The sequence below is a fragment of the Elephas maximus genome, chromosome 24 (assembly GCF_024166365.1).
Source record: "Elephas maximus indicus isolate mEleMax1 chromosome 24, mEleMax1 primary haplotype, whole genome shotgun sequence".
NCBI lineage: Eukaryota > Metazoa > Chordata > Mammalia > Proboscidea > Elephantidae > Elephas > Elephas maximus.
The window spans coordinates 22,254,489-22,277,792 of record NC_064842.1 but is presented as its reverse complement, the minus strand read 5'-3'; the positions used below and the strand labels follow the sequence as shown (position 1 = coordinate 22,277,792).

The 23,304-nt window shown below is 37.1% G+C and overlaps 1 protein-coding gene across 6 annotated transcripts in view; it reads left to right on the top strand.

Moving 5' to 3' along the window:
- Window positions 1-23,042, top strand: part of EXO1 (exonuclease 1) — a 36,865-nt gene extending 13,823 nt beyond the window's left edge. For 3 of the 6 annotated variants that reach the window (XM_049868545.1, XM_049868539.1, XM_049868541.1), the window contains 8 exons: window positions 1,435-1,622; window positions 2,323-2,419; window positions 4,480-4,705; window positions 9,343-9,589; window positions 13,553-14,156; window positions 17,855-17,956; window positions 21,552-21,745; window positions 22,320-23,042. In XM_049868545.1, coding sequence (XP_049724502.1) covers window positions 1,435-1,622; window positions 2,323-2,419; window positions 4,480-4,705; window positions 9,343-9,589; window positions 13,553-14,156; window positions 17,855-17,956; window positions 21,552-21,745; window positions 22,320-22,461 — 1,800 coding nt within the window. In that variant the 3' untranslated portion in view covers window positions 22,462-23,042. Of the gene's footprint in view, window positions 1-1,434; window positions 1,623-2,322; window positions 2,420-4,479; window positions 4,706-9,342; window positions 9,590-13,552; window positions 14,157-17,854; window positions 17,957-21,551; window positions 21,750-22,319 lie in introns of those variants that run through there. The other 3 variants (XM_049868542.1, XM_049868543.1, XM_049868544.1) reach the window with 3 other exon arrangements.
- The last annotated feature ends 262 nt before the right edge of the window (window positions 23,043-23,304 follow it).

Sequence of the window (23,304 nt, the reverse complement as noted above, 5' to 3'; positions counted from 1 at the left end):
GATTGGAAGAGCCATGTTTTCAGCAACTGACAAAAAAGCAGTAGTTATTTTAAAAATGAAGACTACTATAAAGAGATTTAAAGGCAGAATATTCTGGGATAGAATTAATGTTTAAACTCATAACCTTTTACTTTCCATCCTATTACCATCAGAGCCCTGGTGGCATACTGGTTAAGAGCTCCGCTGCCAACCAAAAGGCCGGCAGTTTGAATCCACCAGCTGCTCCTTGGAAACTCTATAGAGCAGTTCTACCCTGTCCCATAGGGTCACTATGAGTCAGAACCAACTCGACAGCACCTGACAACAGCAACATTATAATAGTGGTTCTCAAGCTTTTTGGTGTTAGGATTCCTTTGTACACCTTAAAGCTCTTTGTGGTAATAATTTTTTGTTTATGTGGGCTATAGCTCTTGATATTTATCAAATCAGAAATGAAAACAAAGAATTAAAATATTTATTATTTCACTTAAAATTAGCAGTAATAAACCCATTACACATTAACACAAATAGCGTGTTTCTATGAAAAATAGCTAGTCTCTAAAACAAAATTTATGAGAGGCACTGTTTTACATTTTTGTGATTATCTTTTATGTGGCTTGACAGAAAGCAGCTGGATTCTTACATCTGCTTCCACATTCGGTTTAATATTATGTGTCATGTAGCCTTTGGAAAACTGTAAACCCAACCTATACTCCTAAAACACATACATCACTGATCTAAAATTTCTCTGATGTCTTTACCTTAAAAAAAAAAAGACATCAAAGAAGCTAATTTTTCCTTCTTTAGTAGTTCTCCTGTATGAGCAGAGATCCCATTTTCTATTTCTGAGAATACAAACCAAGAATGCTTAGGGATAAAAGTGCTGCAATACAATGAAAAGCTCTCTAGAGTGGGAGAGAGGACCAGAGCTGGGAATAGAGCAACATGTCCTAACCAGCCTGTGACTGAGTGTTCACTTCTTCGTCTGTGAGTTTGAAATATAACATTTCAGACCCCTTCCAGTGTAACTACGACTCTAATAGAAGTTAGATGCTGACTTAATTTTAAAAATATTTACAAATATTTGATTTCTTTAATTCTCGGGTTTTGTATGTTTTTTGTTTTCTGTGTGGATGAAACTTTGAGGGAGAATAAAATATCTTAAAGTTAACACTTAGGAACATGAACTTGATGTATAGCTAAGCTTTTGATTCTTTGGCTTAATAACAGAAAAACCAAAGAAAATACTAATTATAGAGATTTAAATGTTTAAGTGATTTAACATAGTTATTTTCGCTGGTAGGGTTTTTTAATATAAATAAAAGCAATTGCCTTTTTTCTGTCCCTCCTCATTTTCCTCTAATATTCCTCTAAATTGATCTATCTTGGGGATAATAGGTTCCCTATTCTTTAGTTGTAAATAACTCATAAGTATTCTTTTGTATCCGTTGCTAGGTTATCAAGAAAATTGGGCATTATCTCAAGATGAATATAACAGTACCAGAGGATTACATCAAAGGCTTTATTCGAGCCAACAACACCTTCCTTTATCAGCTAGTTTTTGATCCCATCAAAAGGAAACTCATTCCTCTCAATGCCTATGAGGATGATATTGATCCTGAAACACTAAGCTACGCTGGGTGGTATCCTTTCTGAACCAGAGTAGTAGAATTTTGTGTTCATTTCTTTCATATTATTGTCATATTTTTAGTGAGTCATTGAAAAGCTTGCATACTGTCTTTTGCTTTCATTTTTCTGTAATGAGATCTGTATTTGGTTCATTTTAATTAACATGCTAGTGAAAATTTAGAGCAACTTTTTGTTTCTAAACCCAAGTATCATTGGTTAAAGTATGCTAATTATCTTTAGATTGACTTGACAGAAACCTGCACTGGGTCAGTCACTTATGGCACATTCCAAAGGTGGCTCTTGAGAGAACCCCCTGTGACAAGTGATCTTGATTTATCAAGGAGAGCCTTCGGGGTATGTGAGTGCACCAGGAGAGGAAGTTTTTCCACAGCCATTGGCCACGCCTGCCCGGGCTGATCAGAGTTGTGAGTCACTGAGGTGGTGGCCGTGACTTTCCTCTCCTCTCCCTTAAAAGGCAGTAAGTGATGGTTTGAGACTTTGCTTCAGCGAACAGCCAACTCCTGCAGCACAAATAGGGACTAACCAACTATGCCCGTGGTTTTGGTAAGGCTGACAGCAGAAAGTGAGTGAGAGCTACTTCGGTCATAAACTAGATGATTTTCCGTGACGCTAGAAAATATTTTTCTGTCTAAATACAGCATCGTTTTGTTTGGTTGTTAATAAAGGCATTTTTCCTTAATCTGACTAACTTAGGTATGTTGATGATTCTATAGCTCTTCAAATAGCACTTGGAAATAAAGACATAAATACTTTGGAACAGATCGATGACTACAATCCAGACACTGCTACGGTAACTTTTTAATGACCGCCTTATTAAAGAGCACATTTCAGCTCTGTCCCCGGGCTGTGGTTAATAAAAGATGGCTGTATTGACTACGTCAGCTATGAACAAGGATGTTATGGATCACTAAAACAGTAATGAGGCCAAATCCCTAGCAGATCTTTCTCTTAGAGAAATTCCTGTAGGAAGCATTAATTGTGTACCAAACCACTTAATTCCTTCCGTTTATCTAAAATTTACTTTCAGTTTTCTACTCACCAATTTTGCTTTTTTTCAAAAAAACAATCAATGGGATCTAATGCCATGAGCCATATACTGCTTACAATATTTTTATTTTATACCCATTCCCTCGATTATTCTTAATTACCTTCCTTGTTAATTTTCAGTAGGTATCACCTCGTTTGTTTTATCCTTACTTTAAGTGAGAGACGGCTTAGGTTCCAAGTTCTGGTGGGATTTTTGTCAGGTGGGATTCATGTTCCAAGTACCAGCATTTTTTGGTACTTTGGCTATCCTGCTCTATTCGTGTATTATTGACATCGTCTTAGCAGATCATATGTTGTAACTGTGAATAACTTATAATGACCTTTAAAAATGATTGCTTACCAATATTAATTGGCAATAAGTGCTTTGGCAGAGAAAATTTTATGTAAGATTCAGTGTAGCCCAAAGAGTAGCCTCCTCTTTCTGTGTATTGTCCACTAGTGATGGTACCATGTACAGGTCCTTATAGACACAACATGAGACCTGTGAGAGCTGGAACTCAATGGGACAGCCTTGTTTTTCCAGGTCTCACAAGTTTTCCACCTCTGCCAGGGCTCAGTCTTCCTGCTTTTCTATCACTCTTTATTAGTGGAAGATATTTGAGTTTGCCTTCTCTGACAGGTTTCCACTTTATACACATTCTGACTTTAGCAGGTTTTACTGTAGTTTGTTTCTTTGATTGTTTGGTTTGAACTCAACCAATTTCTAGAGATGGGATAGTTGGTTACTTTAAATACATAATTTTATGGTTTTAACTTTCAGGTGCATGTAAAGGGTACATAAATGCTTATTTAGAAGCTTATTAGGCTTATTAAAAAAAATTACCAGGTAATTATTAAGCTAATTAATATTCTTTATTGAAATAATGACCAAACTGTGAAAGTACTGTTTTTTCTGGCCATAATTCTTTGATTGCAGTCTTATTTCTTGCTCTGCTCATCTTAGGAAGATTAATTTTTTTAGTTCTTAGAAATGAGCTAACAAGGCCATTTGACTCTCATTGTAAGAGAGACAGACTTAGGCCTATATGACACATTTAATGGAAAAGTATAGGACCAGCAAGTAGAAAATGTTATTACAGGACAGATACTGTATTTTTATGCAAATAAAGTGTGACTACTACGTTTGTTTGCCAACCATGCCCTCGTCCCACAAAGTACTTTCATAAGCACACAGCTATGCCATTTTTTTTTTACAAGTTGCTATAAAAAAATTAGCATAGTGCACTTACAAAAATACTAGGTGGGGGCAGGCACAGGCCCGCTTGACAAACATATGTAGAAAGTGTGGGCTTTTGCATAAAAATACGGTATTTCATTGAAAGTTGATCTTTTTAAGGGTAATTTAATATATTGGAATCGACTTGACTGCAGTGGGTTTTGGTTTAATATATTTACAGTAATTTCCCCTTATCTTCTGGGGTACGTTCCAAGACCTCCCGTGTATGCCTGAAACTGCGTTAGTACCAAATCCAATACATACTATAATTTGTCCTATACATGCATACCTATCATGAAGTTTAATTTATAAATTAGGCACAGTAAGAGATTAACAACAACAACTAATAGTAAAATAGAACAATTATAACAATATACTGTAATAAAAGTTACATGAAAGATGAAGCAGGGCAGTGTGAGATTTCATCATGCTATGTACTCATTTAACATTTTCGAACCTCGGTTGATCACGGTTGACTGAAACCGCAGTAGATAAGGGGGAGGGGGATACTAAAAATTTATGTTGATACAAAGGCAAATAAATTGACTAGCTTTCTTCAAGTAACCTTTTTTCTTTTACTATTTTAGCCTGCCCAATCCAGAAGTCATAATTGGAATGACAGAACATGCCAAAAGTCATCTAATGTGAATAGCATTTGGCGTAGAAATCATTGCTCTAGACTTGAGCTGGATATTGTTTCAAAGGCTACACCATTGAAGGAAGATCCAACTGTTGTGGGCATTGAACAAGTGATTAGTACTAAAAAGTTAAATCTTCGAAAGAAGATATCTGTGGTAAAAAGACCAAGAAGTGGTATGTATTTTGTTTTTGGGAAACACTAGTGAGTATTGGTCACATCTAAGACATCGCTGCCAAACCCAAGGTCACTAAGATTTTCTTCTAGAAATCTTATAGTTTTAGCTCTTACATTTAGATCTATGATCCATTTCAAGTTAATTTTTTAATGTGGTATGAGATAAGGGTAAAGGTTCACTTTTTTTGTATATGGCAATCCAGTTGTTCTGGGTCATTTGTTAAAAAGGTTATACTTTTCCCATTGAATTGCCTTGGCATATTTGCCAAAAATCAATTGACCATAAATACTGTGGGTCTATTTCTGGACTCTATTATTCTGTACTATTGATCTCTTTGCCTATACCTTTGTAAAGCCACACTGGATTAATTACTGTAAGCTTGATGGTAAATTTCAAAATCAGGTACTGTAAGTCCGCTAAGTTTGTTCTTTTAAACGTTTTGGCTGTTCTATGTTCTTTGCATTTTCATATGCACTTTGGAATCAACTTGTCAATTTTTACTAAAAAACCCTACTGGATTTTGATCGGGATTTCGTTGAAATTCTTTAGATCGATTTGGGTAGAATTGGTATCTTGACAATATTGAGTTTTCTGATCCACATATTTAAGTTGCTTTTCATTTAAGTCTTCAGAAATACTTTGTAGTTTTCATTGCACAGGTCTTGCAAATCTATTGTCAAATTTATCCCTAGGCATATCATATTTTTTATGCTATTTTAAGTGATATATATTTATTTTGATTCCTAATTGTTTTTTGCTAATGTATAGAAATACAATTAGTTTTGTATGCTGTATATTGACCTTATATTCTTTCACCTTGCTAAACTCACTCGTTAGTTCTAATATCTCTTTTGTAGATTCTCTGTGATTTTCTATGTAGACCATCATGTCATCTGTTAATACAATGTTACTTTCCTTTTCCAATCTAGATGCCTTTTATTTCTTTTCCTTGCCTGCTAGAACCTCCAGTACAATGTTAAACAGAAGTGTTGACAGTGGAATACTAGGTATTAGGACAAGGTGTGATTTTTTTTTTTTCCCCCCACCATACAAGATGTTTAGAAGTAGAAAGAATAATTTTACAGTATCTGTTCCTTCTCACTTCTTCTCTCCCTCAGACATCTGTGTGAATGAAAGGCAAACAACAAAAACCAAACAAAGCCCTTTGTGAACTTTTAGTTTATGCCTTATTTTTTAAATTTAGGTAAAGATTAAACATGCTTGACCAAAATGGCCTGATTCCTCATGAACCTAAATCTTTTTCATGGTAACATCTCTGAACCGTTGTTTCTTTGTCTGACATGGGAATGACATTGCCTGTTTCACAAGTTTCCGTGTATGTCATATAAATTAATTTGTAGAATCACTTGGAACATAGTAAGTATACTGTGCATTTAGTTCCTTCCCTCCTGCTATCAAGACAGCCTACTCTTTTTATGTAGAGGGCTCATTATCACCAAATTCTTGTGTCAGACTATGTCCTCTTTGTTATAACTTTCACTTGTGCATTTCGTCCCCTAGGCACACACAAACAGAAGAACAAAACAGTAGACTTAACCCCACTTTTATGTGGCAGCCCTTCATGTATAGATAAAGCAGCCATTGTAACCCTCCTAAATTTCTTCTTTTCTAGGCTAAATATCCCTTATCTATCCAGGTTGTGCTTTGGATACAAACCAGTTTTTTAATAATTGTATAACTATTACAGTGAGTATGATTCTTGAGATGTGGCCTGGTTACCATGGAATGCAGTAAATATTTAGAATTGTGGCACTATTTCAGTCCTTCATCCAGAGACTATGTTCTTATTATTGCAAACTAAGATTGTGTTAGCTTTTATTAGCAATCTTGTCATTTTGCTGATTTTTACGAAGTTTATAATCAAGGTTTGCCAGTTGCTTTTAAGCCAGGTACAATTATATTTCTAAAACGTGGGTTAAGTTATCCTTATTGAGGTAATCTCACCCATTTTAGTCCATTGTTCTGCCTGTTAGTGTTTTTTCTCCTTTGAATCTGTACAGAAGCAGACTACCGCATCTTTCTTCCGAGGAGCAGCTGGTGGGTTCAAACTAGTGACCTTTCGATTAACAGCTGAGCACTTAGCCACTACACCATCAGGGCTCCTTATAGATAACTAGGTCATCTAGAAATTTGAGAAATGTCCATAATTTGGCTCCCTGTGCCTTAATGTTGTGGTTAAAGTGTGTTTAGTTGTATAATATTTAACTGAGTCAGACCAAGTGCAGAAATCTAGAGCACTACCCTAGAGACAGACCTCCTTTCAGGCTCCTAGTCACCAACAGTCTTTTTGGGCTGTTCAACTTGTTGCAAATCCATGCAACTAATACTAGAGATTTCGCTATGTCGTCCACTAGGATAATATGAGTGGCACTGACATGTCTTGCTGAATTCAATATACGCTAGATCCGTGGCACTTCCCTGAATGGCTAGGTTAACAACCTTATCATAAAAAGAAAATGAGGTAGTCTAACCCTGATGGTGTAGAGGTTAAGAGCTATGGCTGCTAACTAAAAGGTCAGCAGTTCAAATCCACTAGGTGCTCCATGGAAACTCTAGGGTTGCTATGAGTTGGAATTGACTTGATGGCAACAGGTTTAATGGGCATGGCTTATTCTTGCTGAAGTCTTGATGGGAATCCTAGAACACTTTTTCCTTCTAGGGGCTCACACTTCCCTATATAATAGACAGATTTATACTTTTGCCAGGGATCAAAATCAAGCTTACTGATCTATGTTGTTGTTAGGTGCCATTGAGTTGGTTCCAACTCATAGCGACCCCACGTACAACAGAACGAAACACTGCCGGGTCCTGTGCCATCCTCACAATCTTTTTTATGCTTGAGCCCGTTGTTGCAGCCACTGTGTCAGTCCATCTCATTGACGGTCTTCCTCTTCTTCACTGACCACTTAGTTTACCAAGCATGATGTCCTTCTCCAAGGACTGATACCTCCTAATAACATGCCCAAAGTATGTGAGAGTAAGTCTCGCCATCCTTGCTTCTAAGGAGCATTCGTACTTCTTCCAAGACAGATTCGTTTGTTCTTTTGGCAGTCCATGGTATATTCAGTGTCCTTCTCCAGCACCACAATTCGAAGGCATCAATTCTTCTTTGGTCTTCCTTATTCATTGTCCAGCTTTCACATGCATATGAGGCGACTGAAAACACCATGGCTTGGGTCAGACACACCTTAGTCTTCAAGGTGACATCCTTGGTTTTCAACACTTTTAAAAAGGTCTTTTGTAGCAGATTTGCCCAATGCAATGTGTCTTTTGATTTCTTGACTGCTGCTTCCATGGATATTGATAGTAGATCCAAGTAAAATGAAATCCTTGACAACTTCGATCTTTTCTCCATTTATCATGATGTTGCTTATTGGTCCATTTGTGAGGATTTTTATTTTCTTTATGTTGAGGTGTAATCCATACCGAAAGCTATCAGTTTGTTATACTGTGGGGGCTTGCATGTTGCTGTGATGCTAGAAGCTATGCTACCAGTATTCAAATACCAGCAGGGTCACCCATGGCAGACAGGTTTCAGCTGAGCTTCCAGACTAAGACTAGGACGAAAGACACCACAGTCTGCTTCTGAAAAGAATTAGCCAGTGAAAACCTTATTATACTGATCTAATACTGATCTACAGCTTTTTAAAAATCTAGCATTTAAAAAATCTGTAGCATCACCTTCTTGTCTCTGTATTTTGATACCTCGACCATCTTACCGACCTCGTAAAGGTTAGAGTAGTGTGTACTTAGGAGTCTCTGGGTGGTGCACACAGTTAACGCAGCAGCTGCTAACTGAAAGGTTGGCGATTCAAGTGCAGCCAGAGGCTCCTTGGAAGAAAGATCTGACGATCTACTTTCAAAAAATCAACCGTTAAAAACAATGGGGAGCATAGTTCTACTCTGACACACATGGGGGTCACCATGAGTCAGAGTCGACTCTAACAACAAGTAGTTACTGGTAATATGTACTTAACCTCCATGGAATGGAAGCTGTTTGGATTCTGAGAATTAGTTGAACTAATTTAAAGCTATCTTTTCTCTATGTCCTTGCTTATCTCAGGCTTTAACTTTTTGTATTATTTAGTGTTTAGATTTGTTCTAATACCACAGATTACATTTGATGCAAAGCAGTTTCTAGGACTCCATAGCTAGGTAGTCAGAATTACTTTTGACTACATGACAATCACAGGTACTTCAAAACTGTAACATGGGGATGGCTTGTGTAGCTGCTGGCTTTATTGGAACATTTTTTAAATAAATTATACATTTACATATAAGTTGCCTCTAAATTTTTTTTTTAACGCTTAAAACTAAATTCTTAGTATAACAAGTAAATATAAAAGCCATACAGAATTAATTAATTATGCCCTGAAATTGTGGTTTGCATTATGTCACATAAAATCGTACAAATAACATGAAATCTTATTTGTGTAATTTTAGAACACAATCGAGGCCGCTTTTTGAGGCATCCTTGTATTTCCTCTTGTGGAGCATAATTAAAAAAATTAAAAAAATCACTTTTAGAATAGTAGGTTATAAACTGTGAAGTTAAGACGAAATCTCCAACTACACATACAACCAAGATTTACAAATAATTTTGTTTTTATTTAGAAGAGCTGTCAGAAGATGACCTACTGAGTCAGTATTCTCTTTCATGTACAAAGAAGACCAAGAAAGATAACTGTGAAGGTAATAAATCACTGAACTCTTCTGAAATGTTCACGCCTGACCTGGTAGATGGAACTGCTAGGAAAAAAAGCACAAGCACGCCGCCTAGGACAAGAAATAAATTTGCCACATTTTTACAGAGAAAAAACAAAGAAAATGATGCCGTTGTGGTTCCAGGGACCAGAAGCAGGTATAGTTATATATACAGAATGTTGTGTGTCTATTGTATTATGTACTATATTGATGTTTATTTTAATTTGTATCTAGTAAATAATTTAGTAGGGTAGGCGTCTACTTTTTTGGTCTCTTTGAAACCTAAATACAATTTTGCAAAATATTTCTAGAAATATATTCAAATGTAGATGACTTTGGAGTTCTAAAATTAATTGAGTACCCAAAACTAGGTGCTCTGGTTATAAAAATGAGAAAGACATAGTCTGTTGTTGAGAAGCATGTGGTCTAGTTGGGCAAGTTAGGTACATAAGCAAAATATTTCGATAAATTGTGGTGAAGGCAGTGATAAAAGTATGCATGGGGGTTTTGAGGGTTAAAGGGGCATCTCATGCCAGGGCAGTGGTGGCAAAGGGTGAGAGATGTCAGATACTGCTGCTTAGGTTTAAGTGACAAGTGGGGTGAAGCAGACAAAGAATGGAGCCAAGTACCTTCTCAGTAGAGTCAAACAGCTTGACCAAAGGCATGGGTGTGGGGAACACGACTTGCTGTTGATCGTTGAATTTCTTTACCTACCGCCACAGTGCAAGTCAGGGAAAGGTAGATGATGAGTGAGCAGAAATAAGCTGGAGGCCAGTTCATGGAAGCTTGTATGCTGAGCTAAGAAACATTGAGTCTTTAGAGGTGATGGAAAACATTTAGGAGGGCTATTGCCACAGTCCAGGAGAGCAATGATGTGATGGTCAAGAGTCACTATTACTTAGGGGTTGAGAATTTGGACTTGAGTCAGGCCATGTGGCTTTGAATGCTGTCCCGTCCACTCATTAGGTGTTTGCCTTGGGCATGCCAACTTCTCAGTGCTTCAGTTTCCTTGTTTTAAAAAATGGGGATAATCATTGTAACAGCATCAGGGCTGTTGAGAGGATTAAATTTAGTTACTATAAGAGTATAACACAGGGCCTGACATGATTAGCACACAACAAACAGCAATTATTTTATTGTCTTTGGATAGTGGTGCCACCACGTGAAATTAGGGATATTAAGTGTCAGAAGTTATTTACGCATGATAGAGTAACTCCAAGAAAAAGAAAATTTACCAGCCCTATATTCCTCTAGGAAACCCTGCCGGCGTAGCAGTTAGGAGCTACAGCTGCCACCCAAAAGGTTGGCAGTTCGAATCCACCAGGTGCTCCTTGGAAACTCTATGGGGCAGTTCTGCTCCGTCAGCTTCCTTTGAAATAATAATTGGGAGTAAGTTTTTGACTTATGATTTTCTGGCCTGGTGTATATAGCAACATAATAAGAACTAAATATTATTAAATAGTTTTCTTAGCTAATTCTCAAAGTTCTTTTACATGTTTTCTTATTTCTCACAATATTCGAAATACACAGGTTTAGCATTATCGTCTCTGTTTTGGGAGGTTAAGAGATTGAGGCTCTGAGAGGTTAAGAAACTTTCCTAGAGTCATATGGTTAGTACTGGTGAGAGGAGAAATTCCCAGTCACAAGTGATGTGGAGTGAAAAGAGCACATGATCTGATAAACCTGGATTTGAATTCTGCTTTGCCCCCTTATTGGCTGGGTGATCTTTCACACACTATTTAGCTCTCCTGAGCCTATTGCTTTATCTGTAAAATGTGGATGAGCACGCACGTAAGGTATCTGTGAAGATGAATAGACATTATGTGTACGGGGCACCCAGCACAGTGCTTGGCCGTTAATAGAATTCAGTGTGCATCACCACCTTATTCTTCAATGTAATGCAACTAAAAGGAGCTGTTAAATATGCAAAAAATTGTCTCCGATCATCTTTTTTTGGTAAGTCTAGTTTTAAATCCTTATTGTAGGGATACTTATTTTAGAAACATACCAGTTAATCAGTTAGGTAATACCATAGCCTAATTATAAAGAAGGAGCCATCAAATGGGAAGAGTTCTGGGTTTGGATTCTGTTCTCCACCTGATTAAGATTTTATGACTCTGGGCATTGTCACTATAACTTCTCTTTTCCCGTGAAATAATACATGGACAAATATTTGCACTCAAATAAGAGTATGGGCATGATAGAGATTACTGTTTATTTTTAAAAATTAATTTTGCGATTGGATCTAGGAGCCGCTGGTTTCTGTTTAGTGAAAAGCTTAGTAAGACCTCCCCTTCCATGCACTGCTTCTTATCCTGTACCCACAAACCTTATCTGGGGAGTCTGATAAAAGGATCGAGAGGACTTTTACTCTCTAGTGTTTAGTATTGACTCGGCGGCAGCAGGTCTGGTTTTGGCTTTGAGTGTTTAGCAAATTTTCTGTTTATCTTGAATTGAACTAATGTGTATTATTAGGGAAGTAAATTCTCTCTAACTTTCATATTTCTCTGATCATATAATCTAAGATTTATTTTTAAACCTAAATACTCCCGGATAAATCTCTAACAGTGATACTGATCTGACATTTGTATTGGAATGTTTTTAAGGGATTTTTTTTTAAGCTGATAAACTGAAAAAAGTAATACCTGTTTATAATACAGAATTTAAGAGTTGGTTTGAAAGTTTTAACCTCAATATTTAAAATAGTGTAGAAGTTTATCAGCTAGAAGTAATATCAGTGTACAGGGCTACTAAAAGGTCCCAGATGCTCTGATACTAGAAATAAAACTAAGATGAGAACTAAATGGCTAATTTCTATCTTGCCTGCTACAAATATGAGACAAGAGTTATAAACAAATAGTCCTTTCTATTGCACATTTTCTTATCTGTTTAAATATTTCACTACTAGCCATGTGTCAGTCACTATCCTAGATACTGTGGAGGATACAAAACTTCAGAAACAGTACCTGCCTCAAGTGGCTTATGTTCTGTTTGAGAGTTAAAAGGGTTTGGAGAATGAACACCTATATAATGATTAAGCATAGATAAAACACACAAGCTCCAAATACATGTGTGTACAAATAACTGCTTCTGTTACTGGGTAGAAACCCCAGGTTCTTGCTCGGCATGACTCGTATTGGCCAATAAACGAGAGACCAAGGTGGGAGAACAAGAAAGGCACCTTTATTTCAGTGTACAAGGAAAAGGAGTCAATCGGAGCTGCTGCTGCCAAGATTGCTCCCCAAGGGTGGGCAGACAAATTATTTTTAAAGGGGTTTACAAGTAGGGAGTTCACACAAGTTACATCAGCAACATTCTTCATCATATTACGCAGGCGCAATGGGGTTTACCTATAACGTCCAAGCAAAACCAGGATTCAAGTGTGAAGCTGTGGGAGAGTAAGTCCAGCAAAGGAAACAGAATTTTTAATGTAACACCGTGGGGGCTCTGCCTCGTCTCTTCCATTTCTTTTTGAACATTGGTCATTCAGACCCGGTATCCATTTTGAACCTTAGCCCAGATCAGAATTGTTTGGCATATTCTTGGGGAGGTCAAATATTGGACCCAGGTCTTTCATTGTGGCTGTTGACCTCTTGTTGGTTTATAATTATTTACTAAATATTAAAAGAGTGGCTTTTATGCCCTGTTTATGTGGATGTTTCCCTCGAGCAGATGACTCCTGGCTGGCTCACCAGAAATGTTACCAGGTGGAAACCCCAGGTTCTTGCTCGGCATGACTCTTATTGGCCAATAAACGAGAGACTGAGGTGGGAGAACAGGAAAGGCACCTTTATTTCGTTGTACAAGGAAAAGGAGCAGTCATGGCAGCCGCATTTCTAGATAACCAAAACCAAACCCATTGCTATTGAATTGATTCCGACTCAGAGTGACCCTATAGATAAAAAAAAAAAATAGTCCTGTCTAAAAATTGATTGTATAATGTGTGAATTTGGCATGATCAAAACTTAAACACGAAAGCTCAAGACCTATACTGCCTTTGTTTATGAAAGTCTATATTTATAAGACTTTTCTTTTTAAAGAAACTGGACCATTCCATTTTGAATCTTGCTGCCCTTGTGAGAAAACTCTGAAGTACTCATCGATATTTCTGTCGTCTCAGGTTTTTTTGTAGTTCCCTAGATCCTGCTGACTGTGTATCAAAGAAAGAAAGCAGCCAGCCTTTAGATGAAAGTGCTGTCACAGACGAAGAGACCCATCTAAAAGAATCAGATTGTCTCGAAGGCAAGAGGCTGGCTGATACAGACGTAGCACGTAATTCAAGCGATCAGAGGCTGGCTGATACAGACGTAGCATGTAATTCAAGTGATCAGATTCCTGATGATGTATCCATGTTTGCTGCTGAAGAGTCTCAGTCTTTGAAGACCAACCAGTTCACAAGGACCATCTCACCACCCACTCTGGGGACTCTAAGAAGTTGTTTCAGTTGGTCTGGAAGTCTTGGAGATTTTTCCAGAAGTCCTAGCCCTTCTCCAAGGACAGCACTGCAGCGGTTCCGCAGAGAGAGTGATTCTCCCACCTCTCTGTCTGAGAAGAGTGAGATGGCTGCTATATCTCCATCAAACAGTGGTGAGTCAGGTGATGAATCTCATCCCTCACGTGAAGTGGGGCGGCCTTCACACTCTCAGGAATGCATAGAGTTATCACCACATGATTTGAATGCATCAAAACTTTCTCAACCTTCTAGTAAAGATTCAGATTCAGAGGTAAGTCAGATTATGAAGCCTTTGTTTTCAAATTCATGTATGAGAGAAAATAAGGTGTTAATAAGATAATTGAGGGAATTTTGCCTAAATTTTGGAAGGAATTGGCTGTCTTAATTTTTCACTATAGGTTCTATAATGTAGAAAGTCCCCATTTTATTCATTTGAAGGACTTGTCTGTACCTTCTATGTTTGAAACTCTTGTACATTCAATATAAGTATATACCTCCTGAGTCACTGTGCTTCTGTTGATAGTTGTCTCAAGTTGTGGAACAGTTAAGACCTAGGCAGAATGATAAACTGTGAAATGAAACATTATTATAAATGTAATATTTAAATCCCTAATATACTCTTGAATTCAGTAACATTTGCCTTATAAAGAAATGGTCGTTTTACTGTGATGGTTTAGTAGTCTGTCTTAGCTTTTAGCACTTTAGATATATGTTTTCACTCAGTCTTATTCTTGCTAAGCTTTCCCTTTATAACAAAACAAAGTAATAATACAAATGATATTATGTTATTCAGTTTTAAATTTAAATAAAAGCATCCTATCCATTTTTTTCTTATATCTAAAGGGTCGTAATGAGTTGGAATCAACTTGATGGCAAGGGGTTTGGTTTTTTTGTTTTGATTAAAGTATCTTTTATTTTGACTTAAATAAAATCAAAACTTCCAATAAGTACTGGTTACAAGATCCAATAGCATTAAACAGTGAGACCTCTGAGAGCCAGAACTCAGTGGGACTGCCTTGGCTTTCTAGGTCTCACAAGTTTTCTGCCTTTGACAGGGTACACTATTATCACTTTTCTATCGCCCATTTCTCTGTCAGCTCTGGGGGAAAGCCCTTGTCATCAGTCTTCCCCTGGTCTAGGAGCTTCTCAACTCAGGGACTCCAGATCAAAAGGACACACACCACTCCTGGCTCTTGTTCCTTGGTGGTAATGAGGTCCCTCTCCTCTCTGCTCAATTCTCAAAAGAGATTGACTCAAGATGCAACCTAATCCTGTAGATTGTGTCCTGACTCATTAACATAACTGCCTCTAATCCTACCTCATTAACATCATAGAGGTTAGGATGTACAACATATAGGATAATCACATCAGATCACAAAATGATGGACGCCACATAATACTGGGAATCATGACCTAGCCAAATTGACATGTATTTTGGGGGCACACAGTTGAATCCATAACGCCACCTTACACTGGTTCCAGCTTTTGCAGGTTTTACTGTATTTAAAAATAACGCGATGGCGTGATAAAAATAGCTTTCTTTAATCTGAGTTCTCTATATTTATCAATATAACATACTTCATTTATCTTTACCAACTATAATCAACAAGCTGTAAGACAAACTAAGCCACAGTATTATTTGACAGAATTTTTATATCTTATAATTCTGGATATTGGATAAAAATATAGCATCTAATAAATCAGTATAGCTTGTGTTCATCGAAAAGTAAATATTTGACTCAAGTTCCCAAAGGAACCTTGATTTGGGCTCAAAATTGAAAAATAACACCAGGTAATATGTAGAAACAAATGGTTTTCATTAGGAGAAAGCTGAAATCAACTTATTTGAATCCAAAAATCTGTCCCATGTGGCGTTTTTTAAGTTCTTAAGAGTATGCCAAACCAAACTTATCTCCTTTGGAGACTTTTGCTATTTTTTCGCTTTTTTCTTGCTTTGCCTTCGATTTATCTGCTATACTGAGTACTGTCAATGCTAGTCGAGAAGACTCAGTTTCTTTTATTATTAACCTCTAGTTTAATATCATCTTTTTCATTTTCACTTTATACTGTATTTTTCTTGGCACTAGTTGGATACCACCACAGTTGCTGTCTCTTGATCATATTTCCTAAAAACAGTACCATCTATGCATAAGGAGACTTTTGAGTCCGCTAAGCTCCTTCGGGGCATTCTTTTTTCTTTTTCCAGCTTGCATCTTTTTGTTCCACTTACTTTGTAAGCCCTTAGCCACATTTTTACTGAGAAGCCTTACCATCTCACAGGCTGTGGGCTGATCATGCTGGCCAGAGCTCTCCACATTTCTCAACTATTTTTTTGTACTAATCAGTTAGGGAAACATGACACTCCCCACCCCTCAAATGCACACAGAACAAAACTAGGCGTCCTTCACTCAGTCGTCTCTCTTGCCACCAGAAGCAGTAAACTCCCTTTAGGATAGATGAATTGTTAGGTCTCAAAGAATTGGATGCCAAGAGTTAACATAAAAAACTCTATAATCTTTCTTTGATTCGGAGAATGTTTCAGAAATCCACAGTGTCACTGGGGCTTCATTTTGAAAATCGATTTTCATTATATTGTTCTGAAGAAAATGTTTCTGTACTAAAGAAAGCAACAACCATAGACCCTGTGTGCATTGAGTTCAATGACCCTGTTGTTACTGGGTGATGTCAAGTCCATTGCAACTCATAGCGACCCCACGTGACGGAGTAGAACTACCCTATAGGGCTTCCTATGATGTAATCTTTACGGGAGCAAATTGCCAGGCCTTTTTTTTTCCCGCAGAGGGGCTTGTGAGTTCCAACCACCAACCTTTTGGTTATCAGCAGATCTCCTAACTATTGTGCCACCGGAGTTCCTTTCACTGACCTTACGTGAAGTGAATTATCTTAGGATCTCACTTAAAACCTTTAAGAAAGTATTTAGTCCAGAGTTAACACTGTTAGCCATGAACAAAGAATATTAGACTTTCCGTATAAGTTATAATGCAAGTTAACGATGTATTTTTCAATATTGGGTTGTTTTTAAAATATATGATATTGTATAAAGAGCCCTGGTGGTGCAACGGTTAAGTGCTCAGCTGCTAACCAAAAGGTCAGCAGCCTACCAGCAGCACCACGGTAGGAAGATGTGGCGGTCTGCTTCCGTAAAGATTTACAGCCTTGGGAACCCTGTGGAGCAGTTCTACTGTGTCCTATAGGGTCACTATGAGTTGAAATTGACTGGATGGCAGTGGGGTGAACGTTGCGTAGAATCCTAAGATAAATATTTAAAAAAAAAAAAAAACCTCTTGGAAAAATGCAGAAACGGTAAAGTCTTCTGATTTCTTCTCATTGTCCTTTTTTAATGGACTTACACAGGAATTCAGATAATGAGGAAACTCTGTCTCTAGAAGAGTCTTACATGGTGAGACTGGGGGCTGGGAGTGGGTCTTAAAGTCATTGCTGAAGTTCAGTGTGCAGTGCTACTCTACTTCCTAAAAGTAGATGCCTGTTTTCTTCTTTAATGTCCAACATGTTGCACAATTAAAAGAAGGCACGTGCTGTAGTAGTTAAAGTTAGCAATTTAGGAAGACTGTCAGCCAAGCTTGAGTAAAGCAGTGGTCTTATAGCAGCAGACTCTTGTTTTATCTGAGTCAGCATTTTGACAGATGCCTAAAACAGTTCAGAAAAGGCGTCAATTTTAAAAATATACTTTGTCCGATACAATTGACTTCCCCAGCTGAAACACTAGCCTGTTTCTTCAGTAAGATCACTGGCAAACATCAGCCTTTTCGTATTAGCTTCATTTTCATTCTTTAATTCTACCGAGTGTTTTTTATATGTCTTTCCTCTGAAATTTTTGTTTACACTGGTTGTCTAATTTTACTTGTTTTACATTTTGTTGAATATTGGTTGTCATAAAAATTCCAGAGTAAAAACCGAGTTTTTCTTTTTTTAATCTGGGGCATCTAGGGATCTGACTGTAATTTTAAGTCACTTGATAATCAAGATTACCAAAACTCCAAGCTGCATTTATCTCACTTTTCGAAAAAAGACAGACTTCGAAGGAACAAGGTAAAACGTTTATTTTAAAAAATTGTTTTTTTAATTCAGAAATACTGCTTGTTCATGATTAAAAAAAAAAAAAAAAAAAGGAGAAATATAAGCAAAATTAAGATACAGGTGGTCCCAGACTTAGGACATGTTCAAGTACAACAAACTGCACTTACAACCATCCTTTTTTAGGGGAGAGGTGCGTCTTATGGTTAGCGATGTGTCGCAGTGCATAGTTTGCTAATGTTATCATTCTCAGGTACTCCCTCGCAGATGTTCAATTTTATGGTTTACTGTTGTAAACACTGCCAGATTTATACAGATACTGATAGTTAAAGGAATAACAACGAAAACTTTAAAAAAGGAGTTGTCTTATGTCAGAACCAACTTAGGACAGAGTCGTCGGAATGGAACCCCATCGTAAATGGGGACTACCTGTACCTTTTTTCTTATTTACCGGAGTCCCTGGGTGGTGCGAATGGTTAACGTGCTTGTTGCTAACCGAAAGGATGGTGGTTCAGATCCACTCAGAGGCTCCTTGGAAGAAAGGCCTGGCGATCTACTTCCCAAAAATCAGCCACTGAAAGTCCTATGGAACACAACTCTACTCTGACACACGTCGGGCCTCCAGGAGTCGGAATCAGCTTGGCAGCAACTCGTTTGGGTGTTTTTTTTTTCCCTTATTTACACAAAAAGACTATTTCCAAACCTTCTAGAATCATGTTTGTGTGTGATTGTATTGTAGGTGTTTAAGTTATGAAACCTGCCATTTCTCTTGTAGTGTATATTAAAATTCTTTTTCCATGTACTTGTATAATTACTTATAAACCAAAAACCTGTTGCCATTGAGTTGATTACAATTCATAGTGGCCCTGTAGGACAGAGTAGAACTGCCCCATAAGGCTTCCAAGGAGCAGTTGGTGGATTGGAACTGCTGACCCTTTGGTTAGCAGGATTTGAACTGCTGACCCTTTGGTTAGCAGCCATATAAATAAAGTATAATTACTTACAGTTGCTATATAATATGCCATTGTATGGTTTAGCTATTCCCCTTATGTTTGTCATTTACCTTTCAAAATTTTTGCTATAGCCAACAGTATTGCAACCACAATCTTGTGACTAAATATTTGAGTACATCTTATTTCCTAGAGATGAATTCCATGGAGTAACATCACTGGTTCAAAGGCCTGTCTGATTTAAGTCTTTGATTATCTATTGCCAAAAGGCTTTCTAGAAACTGTGTACTCATAATAAGCCAGGTTTTTAATCCAAGTAGATAAATGTTTGGGTGACTGCATAATGAAAGTGTAGTTTGTAATTTAAATGTTCTTGCCCATCAGTGGGAAAGCACTAATTCCTAGCTTAAAAATGGGCAAGGGACACGAACAGAGATCACAGAACAAAAAGTACGTATGGTTGAATAATATATGAAAGCATGTTCAACCTTACTTATATTCAAAGAATGCAAATTAAATTAATACAGTTTCTTACATCTCTGATTTCCAAAATGTGTTCTTAATTGTACTCATCTTTTATGGGGTATAGTGAGATGAACAGTCTCATATTTAAGAGAGTGAATTAGTCTGCCAATTCTGGAAAGCAATTTGGTGGTATGCTTATTGCCAAAGAGTTCAAATAGTTTGACCCAGTAAGTGTGTTCTAGAACTCGAGCCCCAAGAAATAGTCAGAATTTAGGTACAAGAACGCTTGTTCCTGCATTGGTTACAATAGTGGAAAGGTGGAAATAATCAAAATATCTAACAGTGCAGGAGTGGATTACTAAATACATTATTGATTTTAAGCTATTAGATGTAGAGATATAGGTAAATTTTTTTCTGTTGTTTTCACATTTTTTTTGCATATTTTTCTAAAAGCATAAAAACATTTTAAATTTTTCAATAAATGATCTGCATATACATTCGAAAGAAGATTCCCATCTTACACTAAAAAAATCCCAAAGAGATTAAAGATATAAAATATATAAATTTGAGACTATTTTTAAAATCTTTGCATGAGAAAGGCATTTTCAAACATACAGAAAAAAACCCGTTGCCATCGAGTCAATCCTGACTCGTAGCAACCATACAGGACAGAGTAGAACTGCTGCATAGGATTCCTAAGACTGTAAGTCTTTACTGAAGCAGACTGCCACATTTTTCTCCCCCGGAGCCACTGGTGGGTTCCAACCACTGACTTTTCAGTTAGCAGCCAAGCACTTTAACCACTGCACCACCAGAACTCCTCTCAAACATATATACTAAATTGGAAAGATATCTGTATTATGCTTTGGAGTAATATGGAAAATTTAATATGGAAAAGTAAATTGGAGTAATAGGGGAAAACATGTTATTAAACAATATGTATATCATGCTGGGTTTTTTTCTTTTAAATACTTAAAAAGACTCTTGCACACGTGTATGTTTGCACAATCATAGTCAAAAGTCTGGAAAGGTACTTACAGAATTATTTGCACTGGTGGATAGAATTAGACATGTAGAAAAGTACTTTCCCAAAAGGAGTTATGTCTAGACATGAAAACATCCTTTTTTTTTTTTTTTAATTAAATATTCGGCCTCCAAGATCTGCACTGTCAAGTTTTAACTATCACTTCTGTTTTGGTGCCTCGCCAGATGGACCCTCCCTCTTGTTCTCTTCTCTAATGTCTAAAATAAAAAAATTTTTTTTTTTTTTTTTTACCTCTAACCACTTCTTCTCAGAACGTTTTTATTTCTATCTGCTGAATTAAATTATATTATTCTCTTTGACACTTAACTTCAAAATCTCAGGGCTGCTCTTTTTCTTTATAACTGCCAGCTCAATCCTTCTACACAGGGAAAGAAAAAAACGTGTATACCTAATTCCTAACATTTCTTTCACTGTCTTGTCTCTTGGTCACACTCTTTTTTCCCATCACCGGCACCCTGGTTCAGGATTTCATCCTTCATTTGTGAACCTTTGTTTTAACCTTCCCATTCCTTCTGCACCCTCTGGCAGACTAATCCCTTTCAAAGCCTTGTTTTATATACCTCACACTCGCTGTCCTTGATAACAACCACAACACGTCATTGGCTCCATATTGATCTCAGGGTAAAAATCAACCTTTCAGTGGAAACAACATAAATGTCAGTAGAGATTTGTTTAAGTAAATGATGACATACCTTTACAATGGAAGAACAGGCAACCTATTCAAAACAAAATTCAGTTCTACTTGTGAAATGGAAAAATCTCCAAGATATATCTTAAGTGGAATCAAGATATAATATTCGGTGTGAAAAACAAAGTACACAACAGTATGCTGCCAGTTGTGTATGTGTGTGTGTAAACGGTTCAGTGGTTACACAGGAAGGTAACAGTGATTGTCTCTGGAGGGAGGAGAGGGTACGGGAGGCCTACTTTTCTTTCTATTCTTTTGTGACTCTTGAATTTTGTGCAAATGCACGTATTACCTGTTAACATAATTATGATAATTTCTGTAGTAGACATTTATAAATAGCACATTTTTACCCATTGCCTGTGGATTATTTTTATGTGCCAGTGTATAAAGAATAGTTTGAAATTAACAAAAGGTAGCTGCTGTAACAAAACAGTCTTAAAAGCTGGGGCATTTAATCTTCAGGTTCCCGGGCTGTATAAATCTAGTTCCGCAGAGTCTCTTTCTACAACCAAGATCAAGCCCCTAGTACCTGCCAAGGTCAGTGGGCTGAGTAAGAAGGCAGCAAGCCTCCAGAGAAGGAACCATCGTAACGCTGAGAACAAGCCAGGACTGCAGATAAAAATCAGTGAGCTCTGGAGAAATTTTGGATTTAAAAAGTGAGTTGCCTCAGTCCTTATCCCAAAATAGGAAAAACTTTTTTTTCCTCTCTAATTTCAATACCTTTCTCCCAACTCTTTTCCTAATTTCTTATGAAATCAATTTCTGTTCCTCTCACATAAGAGAATTATTTCCCTCTAGTCCCTTTACATGTACTCACATAGAGTCAGCTAAAGGGACTAAAAAAAAAAAAAAAATTTAGTCCCTTTAGCTGACTCTATGTGAGTATATGTAACTTTAATTTCTGTACTTTCTTCTAGTAAAAAACTGGCAAACTAAAAAAAATCTCAGTTCTAAACCTAACTTTTGGAGTCTTTCTGTTGTTGGGTTTCTCCCCTTCTTATCTGTCAGGATTGTAATGAGAATGAAGTTCTTGTTAGTTAGGAGATGGGAGGGTAGTGTTGTTATCACACTACTGGATTGAAAGCTATTTATTTTCCTAAATTATCCATCTACAATGAGGGGAAGCCCTTGGGTCCTTCATACACCTCTATTTGTCCTGGTAGGTTATTCTCTAATTACTGGCCCCCTAAAAACACCAAGTTCACTTTATTATATTCTTATATTTTGCAGAAATTCTGAAAAGCTTCCTTCTTGTAAGAAGCCAGCTCCCCTGTCTCCAGTCGAAGACAACATCCAACTAACTCCAGATGCAGAAGATGATATATTTAACAAACCCGAATGTACTCGCGTTCAGAGAGCAATATTCCAGTAACGCAGGCTGCTTGGGAGGCTGTTGCCTGCAAGAGGATCTCAATCAATTTGAAGTCCCTATTTGGGAATGAGGCAGTTACCAGCCTGAAAGATTTGTTTTTAGATCTATGTCATTTTTAAAATAGAGTACATTTTGTATATTAACTATGTAATTGTTTCTTTTGCTCAGCTTTTTATATTTTCGTAAGAAGCTAAATAGAGGAATCATTTTTATCTCTGACAGCTTGTTGAAAGTTTTAATGTGAATTGTGCAAGTTCCCTGAAATTTAAAAAAATCTACTCTAAAGATATCTATAATGTTGTCACATATAAGGATAAGTGAAAAACCACAATTCTATAATCATTTTATTCTAGAGAAAAATCACTGTATTTCTTCAGCCTTTAAAATTTCCCCACCTGCTTTTCCTGTCTGTTCTTCAGGTTGAATTGAAGATAAAGTTACTGGGCTGAGGCGGGTGGCTGGTCAGGTGGAAGAGCATTACATGTCTGGGATGATGGTCTGGTATCCCTCAAGTGTGGCTGGGTTACAGGTTGACACTGGTGGAAAACTGCTTTCAGCCTAATATAAAATGAACTACTACTTATGCCATTAATAACTTTAAACTTCAGAAATATCCTCAGTGTTTCTTAATATGTCTTAAAGTGTGGGCCGAGAACTCCTTAATACATATTAAAACTAAGATCCCTAAAGGCAATATGAAGTACCAGAACTACAGGGTCTGTGATATGTACATTCTGCAAAACAATAGGCAAATGCCTGGAAAGAGAACCACTTATACAAGTGAAGATCTGACGTGAGAGGAAGTATAGGGAATATAAACGTATCTGAGATATAAAGGATGGA